At 41.0% G+C, this 15,298-nt stretch overlaps 1 protein-coding gene across 4 annotated transcripts in view; it reads right to left on the bottom strand.

Moving 5' to 3' along the window:
- LIMS1 (LIM zinc finger domain containing 1) overlaps positions 1-2,900 on the bottom strand; it is a 155,521-nt gene extending 152,621 nt beyond the window's left edge. The window contains exon 1 of one of the 4 annotated variants that reach the window (XM_060610408.2): positions 2,612-2,900. Coding sequence is in view for 1 of the 4 variants with exons in the window: in XM_078444330.2 (XP_078300456.1) it covers positions 2,612-2,643 (32 nt within the window). In the remaining 3 variants the exon portion in view is untranslated. The remainder of the gene's footprint in view (positions 1-2,611) is intronic. The other 3 variants (XM_078444330.2, XM_060610392.2, XM_060610404.2) reach the window with 3 other exon arrangements.
- Positions 2,901-15,298: the final 12,398 nt, after the last annotated feature.

Here is a 15,298-nt window from a genome sequence, read left to right as displayed (position 1 = left end):
AATCTGAATAAAACTGATGGATTGTATTACCATCAATATCATGATTGTGATACTGTACTACGATTTTGCAAAATATCATTGGGGGAAACTGGGTAAAGGATACACTGGATCTCTCTGAATTATTTTTTATAACTGTATGTGAAACTATAAAAACTTCAATTAAAGAGGGGCACCTGGGTGGCTCTGTGGGCTAAGCGTCTGACTCTTGATTTTGGCTCAGGTCATGATCTCCCAGTTTTGTGGTTTCGAGCCCCACTCAGGTCATGATCTCGCAGTTTGTGAGATGGAGCCCCACATGGAGCTCTGCACGACAGCATGGAGCCTGCTTGGGATTCTTTCTCTCTCTCTCTCTCTCTCTCTCTCTCTCTGTCTCTGCTCCTCCTCAACTTGCACACATGCACACACACCCTCTTTCTCTCACAATAAATAAATAAACTTAAAAATTGTTCAATTAAAGAATGCATACCTATGTTCATAGCATCATTATTCACAATAGGTAAAACATACAGCAATCCAAGTAACCATCAAAAGATGAACAGATAAAGAAAACAAATGAATGGTACTTATAAACAACAGAATATTATTCAGCTCTAAAAAGCAAGGAAATTCTGACATGCTACAACATGGATGAACCTTGAGCATATTATGCCAAGTGAATGAAATAAGCCAATCACAGAAAGACAAACACTGTATATAATTGATTCCACATATATGAGGTACCTGGAATCATCAAAATCAGAGACAAAAATCAGAATAGGAGTTACCAGGGGTTGATAGGGAGGGAGGAAAAGAAAGGTGTTGTTTAATGGGTACAGAGTTTCAGTTTTGTAAAATGAAAAGAATTCCAGAGATGCATGGGTGGTGGTGATGGTCATCCAACAACATGAATGTACTTAATACCAAAAAAAAAAAAAAAGTATTGCTAATAGCAAATTCAAGATGGGAAGGGGATGGGATCAAGGAGGGATGCTAGATCAGGAAGGTGTTCAAGGGCCTTAAAAGGAAACAGTTTATGTTCTTTATACTGTGTATCCACTGTATCATTATTCTTTATATCTTACATATCTTTTAAATTTTGTATCGACTTGATATTCAGTTAATTTTTCAAAAAACGAAAAAATGTCCTTGATGAAGTGGTACAAATTATTAATGTTATTAAATCTTGACTTTCTTGTTACTTGTGATGAAAAGGGAGGTATGCATACAGCAGTTCTGCTGCATACCAAAGTAAGGTGGTTGTCTCCAGGAAAAGCACATGTGTCCCTGAGTGATGAGGTGAATTAAATGTTCTTCAGGATATACCATTTTTACTGGAAATAATAAGTGATAAACTATGGTTTTTAGACTGGTACTTGGCAGACATTTCCTGAGGCTCAAAAAACTGAGCCTCTCACTTAGAGGAAAACAACTGACAGTAGTTTCCTGCCAATAATAAAAATCAAACTTTCAACTGAAAATTCCAAATGGTGGAAACTTGTTGCCACCACCTTGAGCTTGGCATGTTCTCATAGTTAAAGAGATTTGTAATTAAATCAGTGGTAAAATTAACAAATATTATCCCGTAGTATAGTATAATGAAATGTGTCAGCATTTGGAAGACGTGCCTAACTCTATGAACCAACATTTTCCAAATGACCAACATATGATGTTACAATGGGTAACAAGTCCATTCAAACTGCAAGACAGACCAATGAATTTTAACCTAACAGAGTGTGAAAAGCTCACTGGTAAGGCTTCAGATTCCACTTCCAAACAAATCTTTAAGAAACTACCATTTATCTAGTTTGGGGGTAGCAGCAAAAAAAAATCCACAAATTATCTGAAAGAGGTATCAAAACACTCCTCCCTTTTCCAACGACATATTTGTGTAAGACCAGATTTTCTTCACACAGTTCAACCAAAACACATCGCAATAGACTGAATTCAATGCATTTAGGAAACTCTAGTTGTCCTACTATGGCAGACATTTAAGAGATTTGCAAAATGTAAAAGACCACCACTCGTCGCACTGATTTTTTTGTTTAGGAAAATGATTATTTTCATAAAAATGTATTATGTCTGTTAACATATCATGAATTAACTGTTTCTCTAATGAATTAAACATTTTTAAATGCCTCAGATTTCACTTCTAATCCAGTAAATACCTACAGGAATAGCCATCACAAGCAAAAAGTTCTCTTATTTTTAAAATGCGTGCTAAGACCAAGACGTTTGAGAGTCGCTGGTCTATATACGTGCTCCAACAGCTGGGATATGAATTATTCAGTCAACAAGCATCTGCTGTGGGCTGCTGCGCTAAGCCCTCGAAGGGCTTAGGCGATATTGGACACGTCACCAATAACTAGTGGAACCTCTCATGAGCGGCCGCCAGCCCTGGTCTGAGCGCCCCAGGGGGCAGCGCGAAAGCGTGGCTGCGGGAGACCGGGGACGCGACCGCACTCCGCGCTGGGATCCGCGGCCACCGAGGGGCTCGGGCCGAGGCCGGAGCGCGGGGAGAGAGGCCGCCCGCCCCCGGCCGGCGCGCAGGCCCGCGGGAAGGCCGGGGAAGCGGTCCGCTGCCGACGTGGCGGGTGCCGAGCGCAGGGCGGCCCCGGCAGGACCCGACCCTTACCTGTTGGTCATTCCTGCCGCCACGCCCAGCATCTCTCCGCAGTCGGCCGTTGTCCCTCTGCACTTTGGCTGCCGGCGCAGCTCCGACCGCCGTCTCCTCCCTCGCGCTTCGGCCGGCTGCTGGCGGGCTGGCGGGCGGGCCGCAAGCAGGAAGGAGAGGCCAGCAAGGGGCGGGGAGGCCGCCGCCGCCTCCGGCCCGCAGCCGGCAAATGGCTGGGCGTGCCGCGCGGGGGCGCGCGCGGGACAGGGTCCAGGAGAGGTGGGCGCGGGGACCCGGCCCGCGGCGCGGCGAAACGCTGCCTCTTCCCCGCCCTAGCCCCGCCCCGCCGGCCCCGCCCCCCTTGGCCGGTCCTCGGCCAGGCTCCCCGCCTGGTTCCCCCGCCCACCCCGTCTGACTCCGCCTCCAACTCCTTCCCTTCCGGGGCCTCGTCCTGCCTCCGGCCAGTCCTCGGCCCCACCTCGCTAACTTTAGCACTGCCCACCCCACACTCTGGCGCCGATCCGCTCCCAGTACTGCCCCGGATGGCCCCGCCCCCAATACGCCCCCGCGTCTAGGCCCCGCCCAGTCCCCCCTCCCCCCTTCCCCCCCCCTCGCTCCATCCGGCGTCTCGGCACCGCCCAGTCCCGCCCTACCGTCACAGCCCCCGCTTCCAGCTCCGCCTCAGCTCCGCCTCAGCTCCGCCTCAGCTCCGCCCCTGCCCGATCTCTCCCGCCCAGTTCCGCCCCGAGGCACGCGCCCGAGACCAACCCTGGGTGGTGGAGAAAAAGGCCCTAGGGCCAGACGGCGGCTTCCCCAGAGCTCCAGGCTTACGCTGGACGTAGTGGGACTGTCTTCTGCTGCTCCTCTGGGGTGACGCTGTCACCCCGCAAGCGGAGGAACTGTTAGGTTTTCCTTCTTCGAGACACCTCTGGCTGGGCTGACGGACCGCGTGGCTCTGCCCGAAGACTTTGGGCCCAGAGTGTTGGAGTTCCACCCCATCTGGGTGAGGGGTCCCGAGGAGACTCCGTAAGAAGGTGAATGAAGTAAGCTCCCCAGACTCTCGGAGCGGTCCTTCTCTGCATTGGCCAGTACTGAAGCCCTGTTCACGAAGCCTGGCACGTTCTGGGGTGCCCTCTAGGATTTCACAGCGCTGACAAATGGTGAATTTGGGAAAGTTAATCTTTTTTTGAGATGGTCTTGTCTCTGCATTGTTTCTTCTCTTGCTGGTTCTCATCCTCTTTGCTTATTACCTCCACCAAAACCTGAACTCTACCGAGGATGTAATATAGGTTACACAGCACACATATACATGATCTCTTCAGGATATCAGGTCTTATAACCATGTGCCCCACCAGCCTGTATATGTGCGGAGTGGTCACTAGATGACTTTGATATTCTTATATCAAAATTCTAAACAGAGCAATGTGTTTTCACATGTAAAAAGGGGGAGCATATTAAAATATTAGAAGAAAACACAGGAGAAAAAAATTAAGGTTGCTCTGGAGAGATACTTTCCAAACAGGATACAAACCCCAGAAGTCCTAAAATTAAAGATGAATAAATGTGACCAAATAGGAATATTAAAATTTCTACATAGCAAACAAATATGAGAAATAGCAACCAAAAAAGGTCTAATTTCCTTATTACAAAAGGAGTCAGTAAGAAAAAGTTCAACCACTCAGAAAAATAGACAAGGTATATACACAGGTTTCCACAGAAAAAGAAATAGAAATGACTTTTAAAAGTACAAGAAGGTATCCAATGTCATAATTAAAATGTTAAAAAAAAATTTCACATGAAGGCAAAGATTAAAGTTTGACAATATGCTGTTCTGATGAGAATGTAGGGAGCACAGGTACTTTGATTTACTGATGATGGAAGAATAAATCTACACAATTTTTACTGAGGACAAGTTAGCAATATCTATCACAATGTAAAATTCAGCTCCACTTTGACCCAGAAAATCCACATTTTGGACTTTATCTTACAAATGTATTGTGTGCACATAAAAACTCTGTACAAGTTTTAAAGATACAAGGGGAACTAATTATAAACTAAATGATAAAATGACTGGGATTTTCTTTAAAATAAAAGGTGGGGGTGAGGGATATAGGTAAGAATGTCAGTGAAACAAAACTGGCCAGAAGTTGGTAATTGTTGCAACTGGGTCATTGGTACATGGAGTTCTTCATATTAGTTTGCCTACTTTAGTGTATATTTGAAATTCCATAATGAAAGGTTTTTTAAATGGAAACCAGAAGAATGTAAAAGAGTCATTGCAGTTTTGTTTTTAAGAGCAACTGAGACAGTTTATTAACCAGGATATTAATTTTAAAAATTATAGTTTCTATATATAATAATACTCAGCTCTTAAAATAAGAATGGCTAACAAGTACATGAAAAGATGCTCAACAGCACTAATCATTATGAAAATGCAAATCAAAACCATAATGAGATACCACCTCACCCCCATTAGGATGACTATTATCAACAAGTGTTGGCAAAGATGTAGAAAAATCGGAACTCTGTGTGTTATTGCTAGGAATGTAAAATGGTGCAGCCACTGTGGAAAACACTATGGCGGTTCATCAAAAAATTAAAAATTGAGTTATCCCATGATCCAGCAATCCCCCTTCGGTGTATATATGTTCAAGAGAACGTAAAGCAAGATCTTGGAGAGATATCTGTACATGCATGTTCATAGCATTATTCACAATAGTCAAAGGTGGAAACAACCCAGTGTTTCAAGGTTTCAATGTCCATTGAAAGATGAATGGATAAACAAAACAGGTGTATACACACTGAAATATTAGTCAACTATAAAAAGGAAGACAGTTCTGACATGATAGATAAACCTTGAAGACATGCTAAGGGAAATAACCAGACACAAAAAGACAAATACTGTATCAATCCACTTATATACGGTCTAATGTGGTCAAATTCATAGAAACAGAAAATAGAATAATGGTTGTCAGGGGCTGGGAAAGGAGAATGGGGTTGATTGATTAATGGGTACAGAATTTCAGTTTTGTAAAAAGAAAAAGTTCTAGAGGTTGGTCCCACAACAATGTGAATCTACTTAACACTACTGAACTGCACATTTTTAAATGGTTAAGCTGGTAAATTTTATGTTTTGTATATTTTACCACAATTTAAAAAATAAAAATAAGGCAGATATTATGCAGTAATAAAGAATGATTTCCAATGACACATTTTAAATAAGGAAATGACACAAGGGGGAAAAGTTTGTTAAAGTATGCTATCATCATATACACACATTCACCTGCTTGTATATGTAGAAATATCTGGAATGATAAGATATACAAGAAACATAACAGAAATTGAATCTGTAGAAGGACTAGGGACTAAGTGAGGGGCAACATGCACAAGATCTATATTTCCCTAATGGAGTATTATATATTCATTAAAAATTAATTATGAGACTGTAGCAATATGAGAAAATACACAATATGATTAATTGTATGGGATAAGTTAAAAAGTTTACATAGAGTGTGTGATTTACAAGTAGGTTAAAAATGCTTAGTAATTGTGTTTTGTTTGAAGAACAGTCAATGTGACGTTTTTCTACATTTCTGTTTTTTAGGAAATGATATGTATTGATTTTTAGAAAAAAATAAATATCAAAAAAATTTAAAGACCTTATTTGTCTTGATTTCTCATCTCCTGACAACTTTCATCTCCCACTTCTTTTTGAACAAGCACTTATTTTTTTGCATGTGTTTACCAAGTGCTCCCGTTTTTAAAGGTGAAGTAAAAGATTCATTACTGGATAAATTGCCTTAATTGTTGTTATGCTTATATTTCATAAAGCAGGTTTCTTTATACAATAGCTTGCTTCCAACATGCTGTAGTTTGTGATCAATTAATCATGCTGTCATTTCAGGATACTTGGCTAAAAACAGTGGCTTCTTCTTGGTTTCTTATTGGTGGTTTTAAAGTTGTAGTTCATTTTTGTCATAGCTATCCTGTCTGTGGAATGTGCTGTCTGGGGGAGACTGCTTTCGTGGTTGACCAATATCTGTCACAAAGCTGTAAAAAATGTTGTCTGTTGGTCTTGAATGCTAACTTGAATCTCTTATTGCTCATGTTCCTACAGAGTTTCCCAGAATGAAAACACAGATGTCCCCAAAACTGTTTTGCTCATTTTTGTTCTCACTCCCATTACCCAGCTTTTAAAAATGAAATTTGGCATTTGTAAGTTTGTGTATTATATGTAGGTGTATACATACACACACAAGCACACACACAAATCACATTACTGCAAGTATTTTGAAGGTTGTGTTCATAATAAACACTTATTTAATATGGTTTTTCTTTTTTTCCAACTTCATTAATCTCCAACAAATACTTATATAATAAGAGGCCAGGGAAAAGGGCATTTATTTGTCCCAAAATAGCAGATTAATAACTACCATGCTGCTTTCTGTCTCTATGAATTTGGTCACTCTACGTACCTCATATAAGTAGAATCATATAGTCTTTGCTTGCTTGCTTGCTTGCTTTTATTTTTTTAAAGCTGTTTAGTCTGACATGTTTTCTTTTTTTAAAAAATTTTTTTGAATGTTTATTTATTTTTGAGAGAGAGAGAGAGAGACAGAGCATGAGTGGGGGAGGGGCAGAGAAAGAGGGAGACACAGAATCTGAAGCAGGCTCCAGGCTCCAAGCTGTCAGCACGGAGCCTGATGCGGGGCTCAAATTCACCAGCCCTGAAATCATGACCTGAGCTGAAGTCAGACACTCAACTGACTGAGCAACCCAGGTGCCCCGCTTGCTTGCTTTTTTTAAATGTAGGTTCTACACTTGAACACATGATCCCAAGATCAAGAGTTGCATGCTCTGCTCACTGAGCCATCCAGGTGCCCCCAGTATCTGCCATTTTGTGACTGGCTCATTTCACTTAGCATAATAACATCCATAAGGTTCATCCATGTTGTGGCATGTGTTAGAATTTCTTTCCTTGTTAAAGCTAAATAATATTCTGTTATACAGCATATATCATAGTTTTAGAGCTGATTTTATACACACTGAAATACCAAAGTTACATATACACGTGGGTCTATTCTGAGCTCACAGTCCTAGTCTGTTAGTCACTTTGTCTATCTTTGTGGCCTCTCTTAATTTTTGTTATTTTGTATAATTGTTGGTATTTATTAGAGAAAGTCCCTGGTCCTTGATTTTCTTTTTGAGAAGTGCCCAGGCTATTGCCTTTTCCTCTCCAATGTACACAATGATTTTCTCCAGTGCCATAAAATTCCTATTGTATCTTGGTTGAAATTGCTTTGAATCTATAGATTATTTTGGAAAAAACTGTCATCTTTGTAATACTGAGTTTTGCTACTCATGAATTTGGTCTATTTACTTAAGTCTTTTAATATATATTTTAATAAGCTTTCTGACTTTCTAGGGGTGTTGCATTTCTTTTCTTATATTTATTCCTAGTACTTGGTATTCTCTGATTTACAATGGTGTCTTCTCTTTAATTACATTTTCCAGTTGCTTGATGATAGTACAATGAAAATAACAACTGACTTTTAAAATATATTAACCTTGGGATTGGGGGAAGATGGCAGCATAGGAGGATGCTGGGCTCACCGCATCCTGCTGATCACTTAGATTCTACCCACACCTGCCTAAATAACCCAGAAAACCGCCAGAAGACTAGCAGAATGGATTCTCCAGAGCCAAGCATAGACAAGAGGCCCACAGAAGAGGGTAGAAAGGGCAGAGAGGCGGTGTGCGCTACACGGACTGGCAGGAGAGAGCCAGGGCAGAGGGGCAACCCGCCGGCCAAGCAGAGCCCCCGAGTCTGGCTTGCAAAAGCGGAGGGGCAGGACGGAGTGTGTTCGGACGACAAGCGGGACATAACATCTGGAAGGTTATAAGCTAACAGCTTTGCTCGGAGAGTGGGAGGGCTGGAGGACAACAGGAGGGAGAATTGTTGAGCCCCAGATTAATGACAGAGCTCAGTTTGGCGGGGAACAAAGGCGCTCACCAGCACCATCTCCCTCGCCCATCACACAGCCAAAATCCCAAAGGGAACCACGTCCTGACAGGGAACTTGCTTGCATCGCGGGAACACCCAATGCTGTGCTTCTGTGGATCCATCCCTCTGGCGGGTCTGACTCCCTCTGTGTGCCACAGGGCCCCTCCCGAAGCGGATCACCAAAGCATAAGCAAGCTGAGCCTGCCCCTCGCACCCCTGTGCACCTTGTCTATCCACTGCAGCTAATATGCCAGATCCCCAGCTCCACAAGCCTGGCAGTGTGCAAGTAGCCCAGATGGGCCACACCACCCCACAGTGAATCCCACCCCTAGGAGAGGGGAAGAGAAGGTACACACCAGTCTGACAGTGGCCCCAGCAGTGGGCTAGGAGCAGACATCAGGTCTGACTGCGGCCCTGCCCACCAACACAAGTTATTCAAGACAGCACAGGGGAAGTGCCCTGCAGTTCCACAGCACTCCAGGAAGCATCCAAAATGACGAAACGGAAGAATTCCCCTCAAAAGAATCTCTAGGAAATAGCAACATCTAACGAACTGATCAAAAACGATTTAAACAATATAACAGAAAGTGAATTTAGAATAATAGTCATAAAATTAATTGCTGGGCGTGAAAACAGTATAGAGGACAACAGAGAATCTATTGCTACAGAGATCAAGGGACTAAGGAAGAGCCAGGAGGAGCTAAAAAATGCTATTAATGAGCTGCAAAATAAAATGGAGATGACCACAGCTCGGATTGAATAGGCAGAGGAGAGAATAGGTGAATTAGAAGATAAAATTATGGAAAAAGAAGAAGCTGAGAAAAAGAGAGATAAAAAAATCCAGGAGTATGAGGGGAAAATTAGAGAACTAAGTGATGCACTAAAGAGAAATAATCTACGTATAATTGGTATTCCAGAAGAGGAAGAGAGAGGGAAAGGTGCTGAAGGTGTACTTGAAGAAATCGTAGCTGAGAACTTCCCTGATCTGGGGAAGGAAAAAGATATTGAAATCCAAGAGGCACAGAGAACTCCCTTCAGACCTAACTTGAATCGATCTTCTGCACGACATATCATAGTGAAACTGGCAAAATACAAGGATAAAGAGAAAATTCTGAAAGCAGCTAAGGATAAACGTGCTCGAACATATAAAGGGAGACCAATAAGACTCGTTCCGGATCTCTCTACTGAAACTTGGCAGGCCAGAAAGGAATGGCAGGAGATCTTCAATATGATGAACAGAAAAAATATGCAGCCAAGAATCCTTTATCCAGCAAGTGTGTCATTTAGAATAGAAGGAGAGATAAAGGTCTTCCCAAACAAACAAAAACTGAAGGAATTTGTCACCACTAAACCAGCCCTACAAGAGATCCTAAGGGGGATCCTGTGAGACAAAGTACCAGGGACATCACTACAAGCATGAAACCTACAGACATCACAATGACTCTAAACCCATATCTTTCTATAATAACACTGAATGTAAATGGACTAAATGTGCCAACCAAAAGACATAGGGTATCAGAATGGATAAAAAATCAAGACCCATCTATTTGCTGTCTACAAGAGACTCATTTTAGATCTGAGGACACCTTCAGATTGAGAGTGAGGGGATGGAGAACTATTTATCATGCTACTGGAAGTCAAAAGAAAGCTGGAGTAGCCATTCTTATATCAGACAAACTAGACTTTAAATTAAAGGCTGTCACAAGAGATGAAGAAGATCACTATATAATAATTACAGGGTCTATCCATCAGGAAGAGCTAACAATTATAAATGTCTATGCGCCGAATATGGGAGCCCCCAGATATATAAAACAATTGCTCATAAACATAAGCAACCTTATTGATAAGAATGTGGTAATTGCAGGGGACTTTAATACCCCACTTACAACAATGGATAGATCATCTAGACACATGGTCAATAAAGACGAGGGCCCTGAATGATACATTGGATCAGATGGACATGACAGATATATTTAGAACTCTGCATCCCAAAGCAACAGAATATACTTTCTTCTCGAGTGCACATGGAACATTCTCCAAGATAGATCACATACTGGGTCACAAAACAGCCCTTCGTAAGTATACAAGAATTGAAATCACACCATACATACTTTCAGACCACAATGCTATGAAGCTTGAAATCAACCACAGGAAAAAGTCTGGAAAACCTCCAAAAGCATGGAGGTTAAGGAACACCCTACTAAAGAATGAATGGGTCAACCAGGCAATTAGAGAAGAAATTAAAAAATATATGGAAACAAACAAAAATGAAAATACAACAATCCAAACGCTTTGGGATGCAGCAAAGGCAGTCCTGAGAGGAAAATACACTGCAATCCAGCCTATCTCAAGAAACAAGAAAAATCCCAAATACAAAATCTAACAGCATATTAAAGGAAATAGAAGCAGAACAGCAAAGACAGCCTAAATCCAGCAGAAGAAGAGAAATAATAAAGATCAGAGCAGAAATAAACAATATAGAATCTAAAAAAACTGTAGAGCAGATCAACGAAACCAAGAGTTGGTTTTTTGAAAAAATAAACAAAATTGGTAAACCTCTAGCCAGGCTTCTCATAAAGAAAAGGGAGATGACCCAAATAGATAAAATCATGAATGAAAATGGAATTATTACAACCAATCCCTCAGAGATACAAGCAATTATCAGGGAATACTATGAAAAATTATATGCCAAAACACTGGACAACCTGGAAGAAATGGACAAATTCCTAAACACCCACACACTTCCAAAACTCAATCAGGAGGAAATAGAAAGCTTGAACAGACCCATAACCAGTGAAGAAATTGAATCAGTTATCAAAAATCTCCCAACAAATAAGAGTCCAGGACCAGGTGGCTTCCCAGGGGAGTTCTACCAGACGTTTAAAGCAGAGATGATACCTATCCTTCTCAAGCTGTTCCAAAAAATAGAAAGGGAAGGAAAACTTCCAGACTCATTCTATGAATCCAGCATTACTTTGATTCCTAAACCAGACAGAGACCCAGTAAAAAAAAAAGAGAACTACAGGCCAATATCCCAGATGAATATGGATGCAAAAATTCTCAATAAGATACTAGCAAATAGAAGTCAACAGCATATAAAAAGAATTATTCACCATGATCAAGTGGGATTCATTCCTGGGATGCAGGGCTGGTTCAACATTCACAAATCAATCAACGTGATACATCACATTAATAAAAGAAAAGATTAGAACCATATGATCCTGTCAATCGATGCAGAAAAAGCATCTGACAAAATTCAGCAACCTTTCTTAATAAAAACCCTCGAGAAAGTCGGGAGAGAAGGAACATACTCAAAGATCATAAAAGCCATTTATGAACAGCCCACAGCTAACATCATCCTCAATGGGGAAAAACTGAGAGCTTTTTCCCTGAGAACAGGAACACGACAGGAATGTCCATTCTCACTGCTGTTGTTTAACATAGCGTTGGAAGTTCTAGCATCAGCAATCAGACAAAAAAAGGAAATCAAAGGCATCAAAATTGGCAAAGATGAAGTTAAGCTTTCACTTTTTGCAGATGACATGATATTATACATGGAAAATCTGATAGACTCCACCAAAAGTCTGCTAGAGCTGACACATGAATTCAGCAAAGTCGCAGGATACAAAATCAATGTACAGAAATCAGTTGCATTCTTATACACTAATAATGAAGCAACAGAAAGACAAATAAAGAAACTGATCCCATTCACAATTGCACCAAGAAGCATAAAATACCTAGGAATAAATCTAACCAAAGATGTAAAAGATCTGTATGCTGAAAACTATAGAAGGCTTATGAAGGAAATTGAAGAAGATATAAAGAAATGGAAAAACATTCTGTGCTCATGGATTGGAAGAATAAATATTGTTCAAATGTCAATACTACCCAAAGCAATCTACACATTCAATGCAATCCCAATGAAAATTGCACCAGCATTCTTCTCGAAACTAGAACAAGCAATCCTAAAATTCATGTGGAACCACAAAAAGCCCCGAATAGCCAAAGTAATTCTGAAGAAGAAGACCAAAGCAGGAGGCATCACAATCCCAGACTTTAGCCTCTACTACAAAACTGTCATCATCAAGACAGCATGGTATTGGCACAAAAACAGACACATAGACCAAGGGAATAGAATAGAAACCCCAGAACTAGACCCACAAAAGTATGGCCAACTAATATTTGACAAAGCAGGAAAGACCATCCAATGGAAAAAAGACAGTCTCTGTAACAAATGGTGCTGGGAGAACTGGACAGTAACATGCAGAAGGTTGAAACTAGACCCCTTTCTCACACCATTCACAAAAATAAACTCAAAATGGATAAAGGTCTGAGTGTGAGACAGGAAACCATCAAAACTCTAGAGTGGAAAGCAGGAAAAGACCTCTCTGACCTCAGCTGTAGCAATTTATTTGACACATCCCCAAAGGCAAGGGAATTAAAAGCAAAAATGAACTATTGGGACCTCATGAAGATAAAAAGCTTCTGGGGGCACCTGGGTGGCTCAGTCGGTTAAGCGGCCGACTTCGGCTCAGGTCATGATCTCACGGTCCGTGAGTTCGAGCCCCGCGTCAGGCTCTGTGCTGACAGCTCGGAGCCTGGAGCCTGTTTCCGATTCTGTGTCTCCCTCTCTCTCTCTCTCTGACCCTCCCCCGTTCATGCTCTGTCTCTCTCTGTCTCAAAAATAAATAAACGTTAAAAAAATTAAAAAAAAAAAAAGATAAAAAGCTTCTGCACAGCAAAGGAAACAACCAACAAAACTAAAAGGCAACCAACGGAATGGGAAAAGATATTTGCAAATGACATATTGGACAAAGGGCTAGCATCCAAAATCTATAAAGAGCTCACCAAACTCCACACCTGAAAAACAAATAACCCTGTGAAGAAATGGGCAGAAAACATGAATAGACACTTCTCTAAAGAAGACATCCGGATGGCCAACAGGCACATGAAAAGATGCTCAATGTCACTCCTCATCCGGGAAATACAAATCAAAAACACATTCAGATATCATCTCACGCCAGTCAGAGTGGCCAAAATGAACAAATCAGGAGACTATAGATGCTGGAGAGGATGTGGAGAAACAGGAACCCTCTTGCACTGTTGGTGGGAATGCAAATTGGTGCAGCCGCTCTGGAAAGCAGTGTGGAGGTTCCTCAGAAAATTAAAAATAGACCTACCCTATGACCCAGCAATAGCACTGCTAGGAATTTATCCAAGGGATACAGGAGTACTGATGCATAGGGGCACTTGTACCCCAATGTTTATAGCAGCACTCTCAACAATAGCCAAATTATGGAAAGAGCCTAAATGTCCATCAACTGATGAATGGATTAAGAAATTGTGGTTTATATACACAATGGAGTACTAGGTAGCAATGAGAAAGAATGAAGTATGTCTCTTTGTAGCAACGTGGATGGAACTGGAGAGTGTGATGCTAAGTGAAATAAGCCATACAGAGAAAGACAGATACCATATGTTTTCACTCTTATGTGGATCCTTAGAAACTTAACAGAAACCCATGGGGGAGCGGAAGGAAAAAAAAAAAAGGTTAGAGTGGGAGAGAGCCAAAGCATAAGAGACTCTTAAAAACTGAGAACAAACTGAGGGTTGATGGGGGGGTGGGAGGGAGGGGAGGGTGGGTGATGGGTATTGAGGAGGGCATTTTTTGGGATGAGCACTGGGTGTTGCATGGAAACCAATTTGACAATAAATTTCATAAAAAGAAACACCTCATCACCAACCCCCCCCGAAAAAAAAAAAAAAAAAAAAATATATATATATATATATATATATATATATATATATATATATATTAATCTTTGGGCTCCTGGGTCACTCAGTTGGTTAAGCATCCAACTCTTGATTTCAGATGATTACCTCATACTCCATGAGATCAAGCCCTGTATCAGGGTCTGCACTCATAGTGAAGAGCCTGTTTGGGATTCTCTCTCTCTCTCTCTCTCTCTGCCCCTACCCCTGCTCACACACTTTCTCTTTCTCAAAAATAAATAAATAAGCATTAAAATATGTATATATATTAAACTTATGGGCACCTGGGTCGCTCAGTCAGTTAAGCATCTGACTCTTGGTTTTGACTCAGGTCATGATCTCACCATTGGCGAGTTCGAGCCCCGTGTGGAGCCTGCTTGGTATTCTCTCTCTGCCCCTCCCCCCACTCATGCTCTCTTTGTGTCTCTCTGTTTCTCTCTCTCAAAAAATATATATATTAATCTTATAATCAGCCAAATTGCCAGGTGCTTCTATTTTTTCTAATAATTTATCCATAGGTTTTTGTGTGTTTTAAATGTTAACCATCATATCAGTTGAGAATTATAAATTTTATTTTTTATTTTCTAGATCTTGTGCCTGTAATTTCTTTCTCTTATTTTTTACACTATCTACAGCTTTCAATGTCACACAAAATCAAAGTAATTAAAGTGAACATCATGCTATCATTCCTGATTTTAAAATGAATGATTCTAACAGTGCCTATTTAAGATGATGTTTGTTCCTCATTTTTCATTCACATTCTTTCCCTGTATAAGAATTTTTTTCTATTTTTCATTTACTTATAGTTTATATTAATGTATGTTGAATTTGATCAATACCTTTTCTCCATATCTCTCTCTCCTTTTTAAAATTATTTTTAATGTTTGTTTTTGAAAGAGAAAGAGGCAGAGGATGAGCAGGGGAGGGGCAGA

The sequence above is a fragment of the Panthera onca genome, chromosome A3 (genome assembly GCF_046562875.1).
Source record: "Panthera onca isolate mPanOnc1 chromosome A3, mPanOnc1 haplotype 2, whole genome shotgun sequence".
NCBI classification, from domain to species: Eukaryota; Metazoa; Chordata; class Mammalia; order Carnivora; family Felidae; genus Panthera; species Panthera onca.
This window is presented reverse-complemented; position numbering and strand designations above follow the sequence as displayed.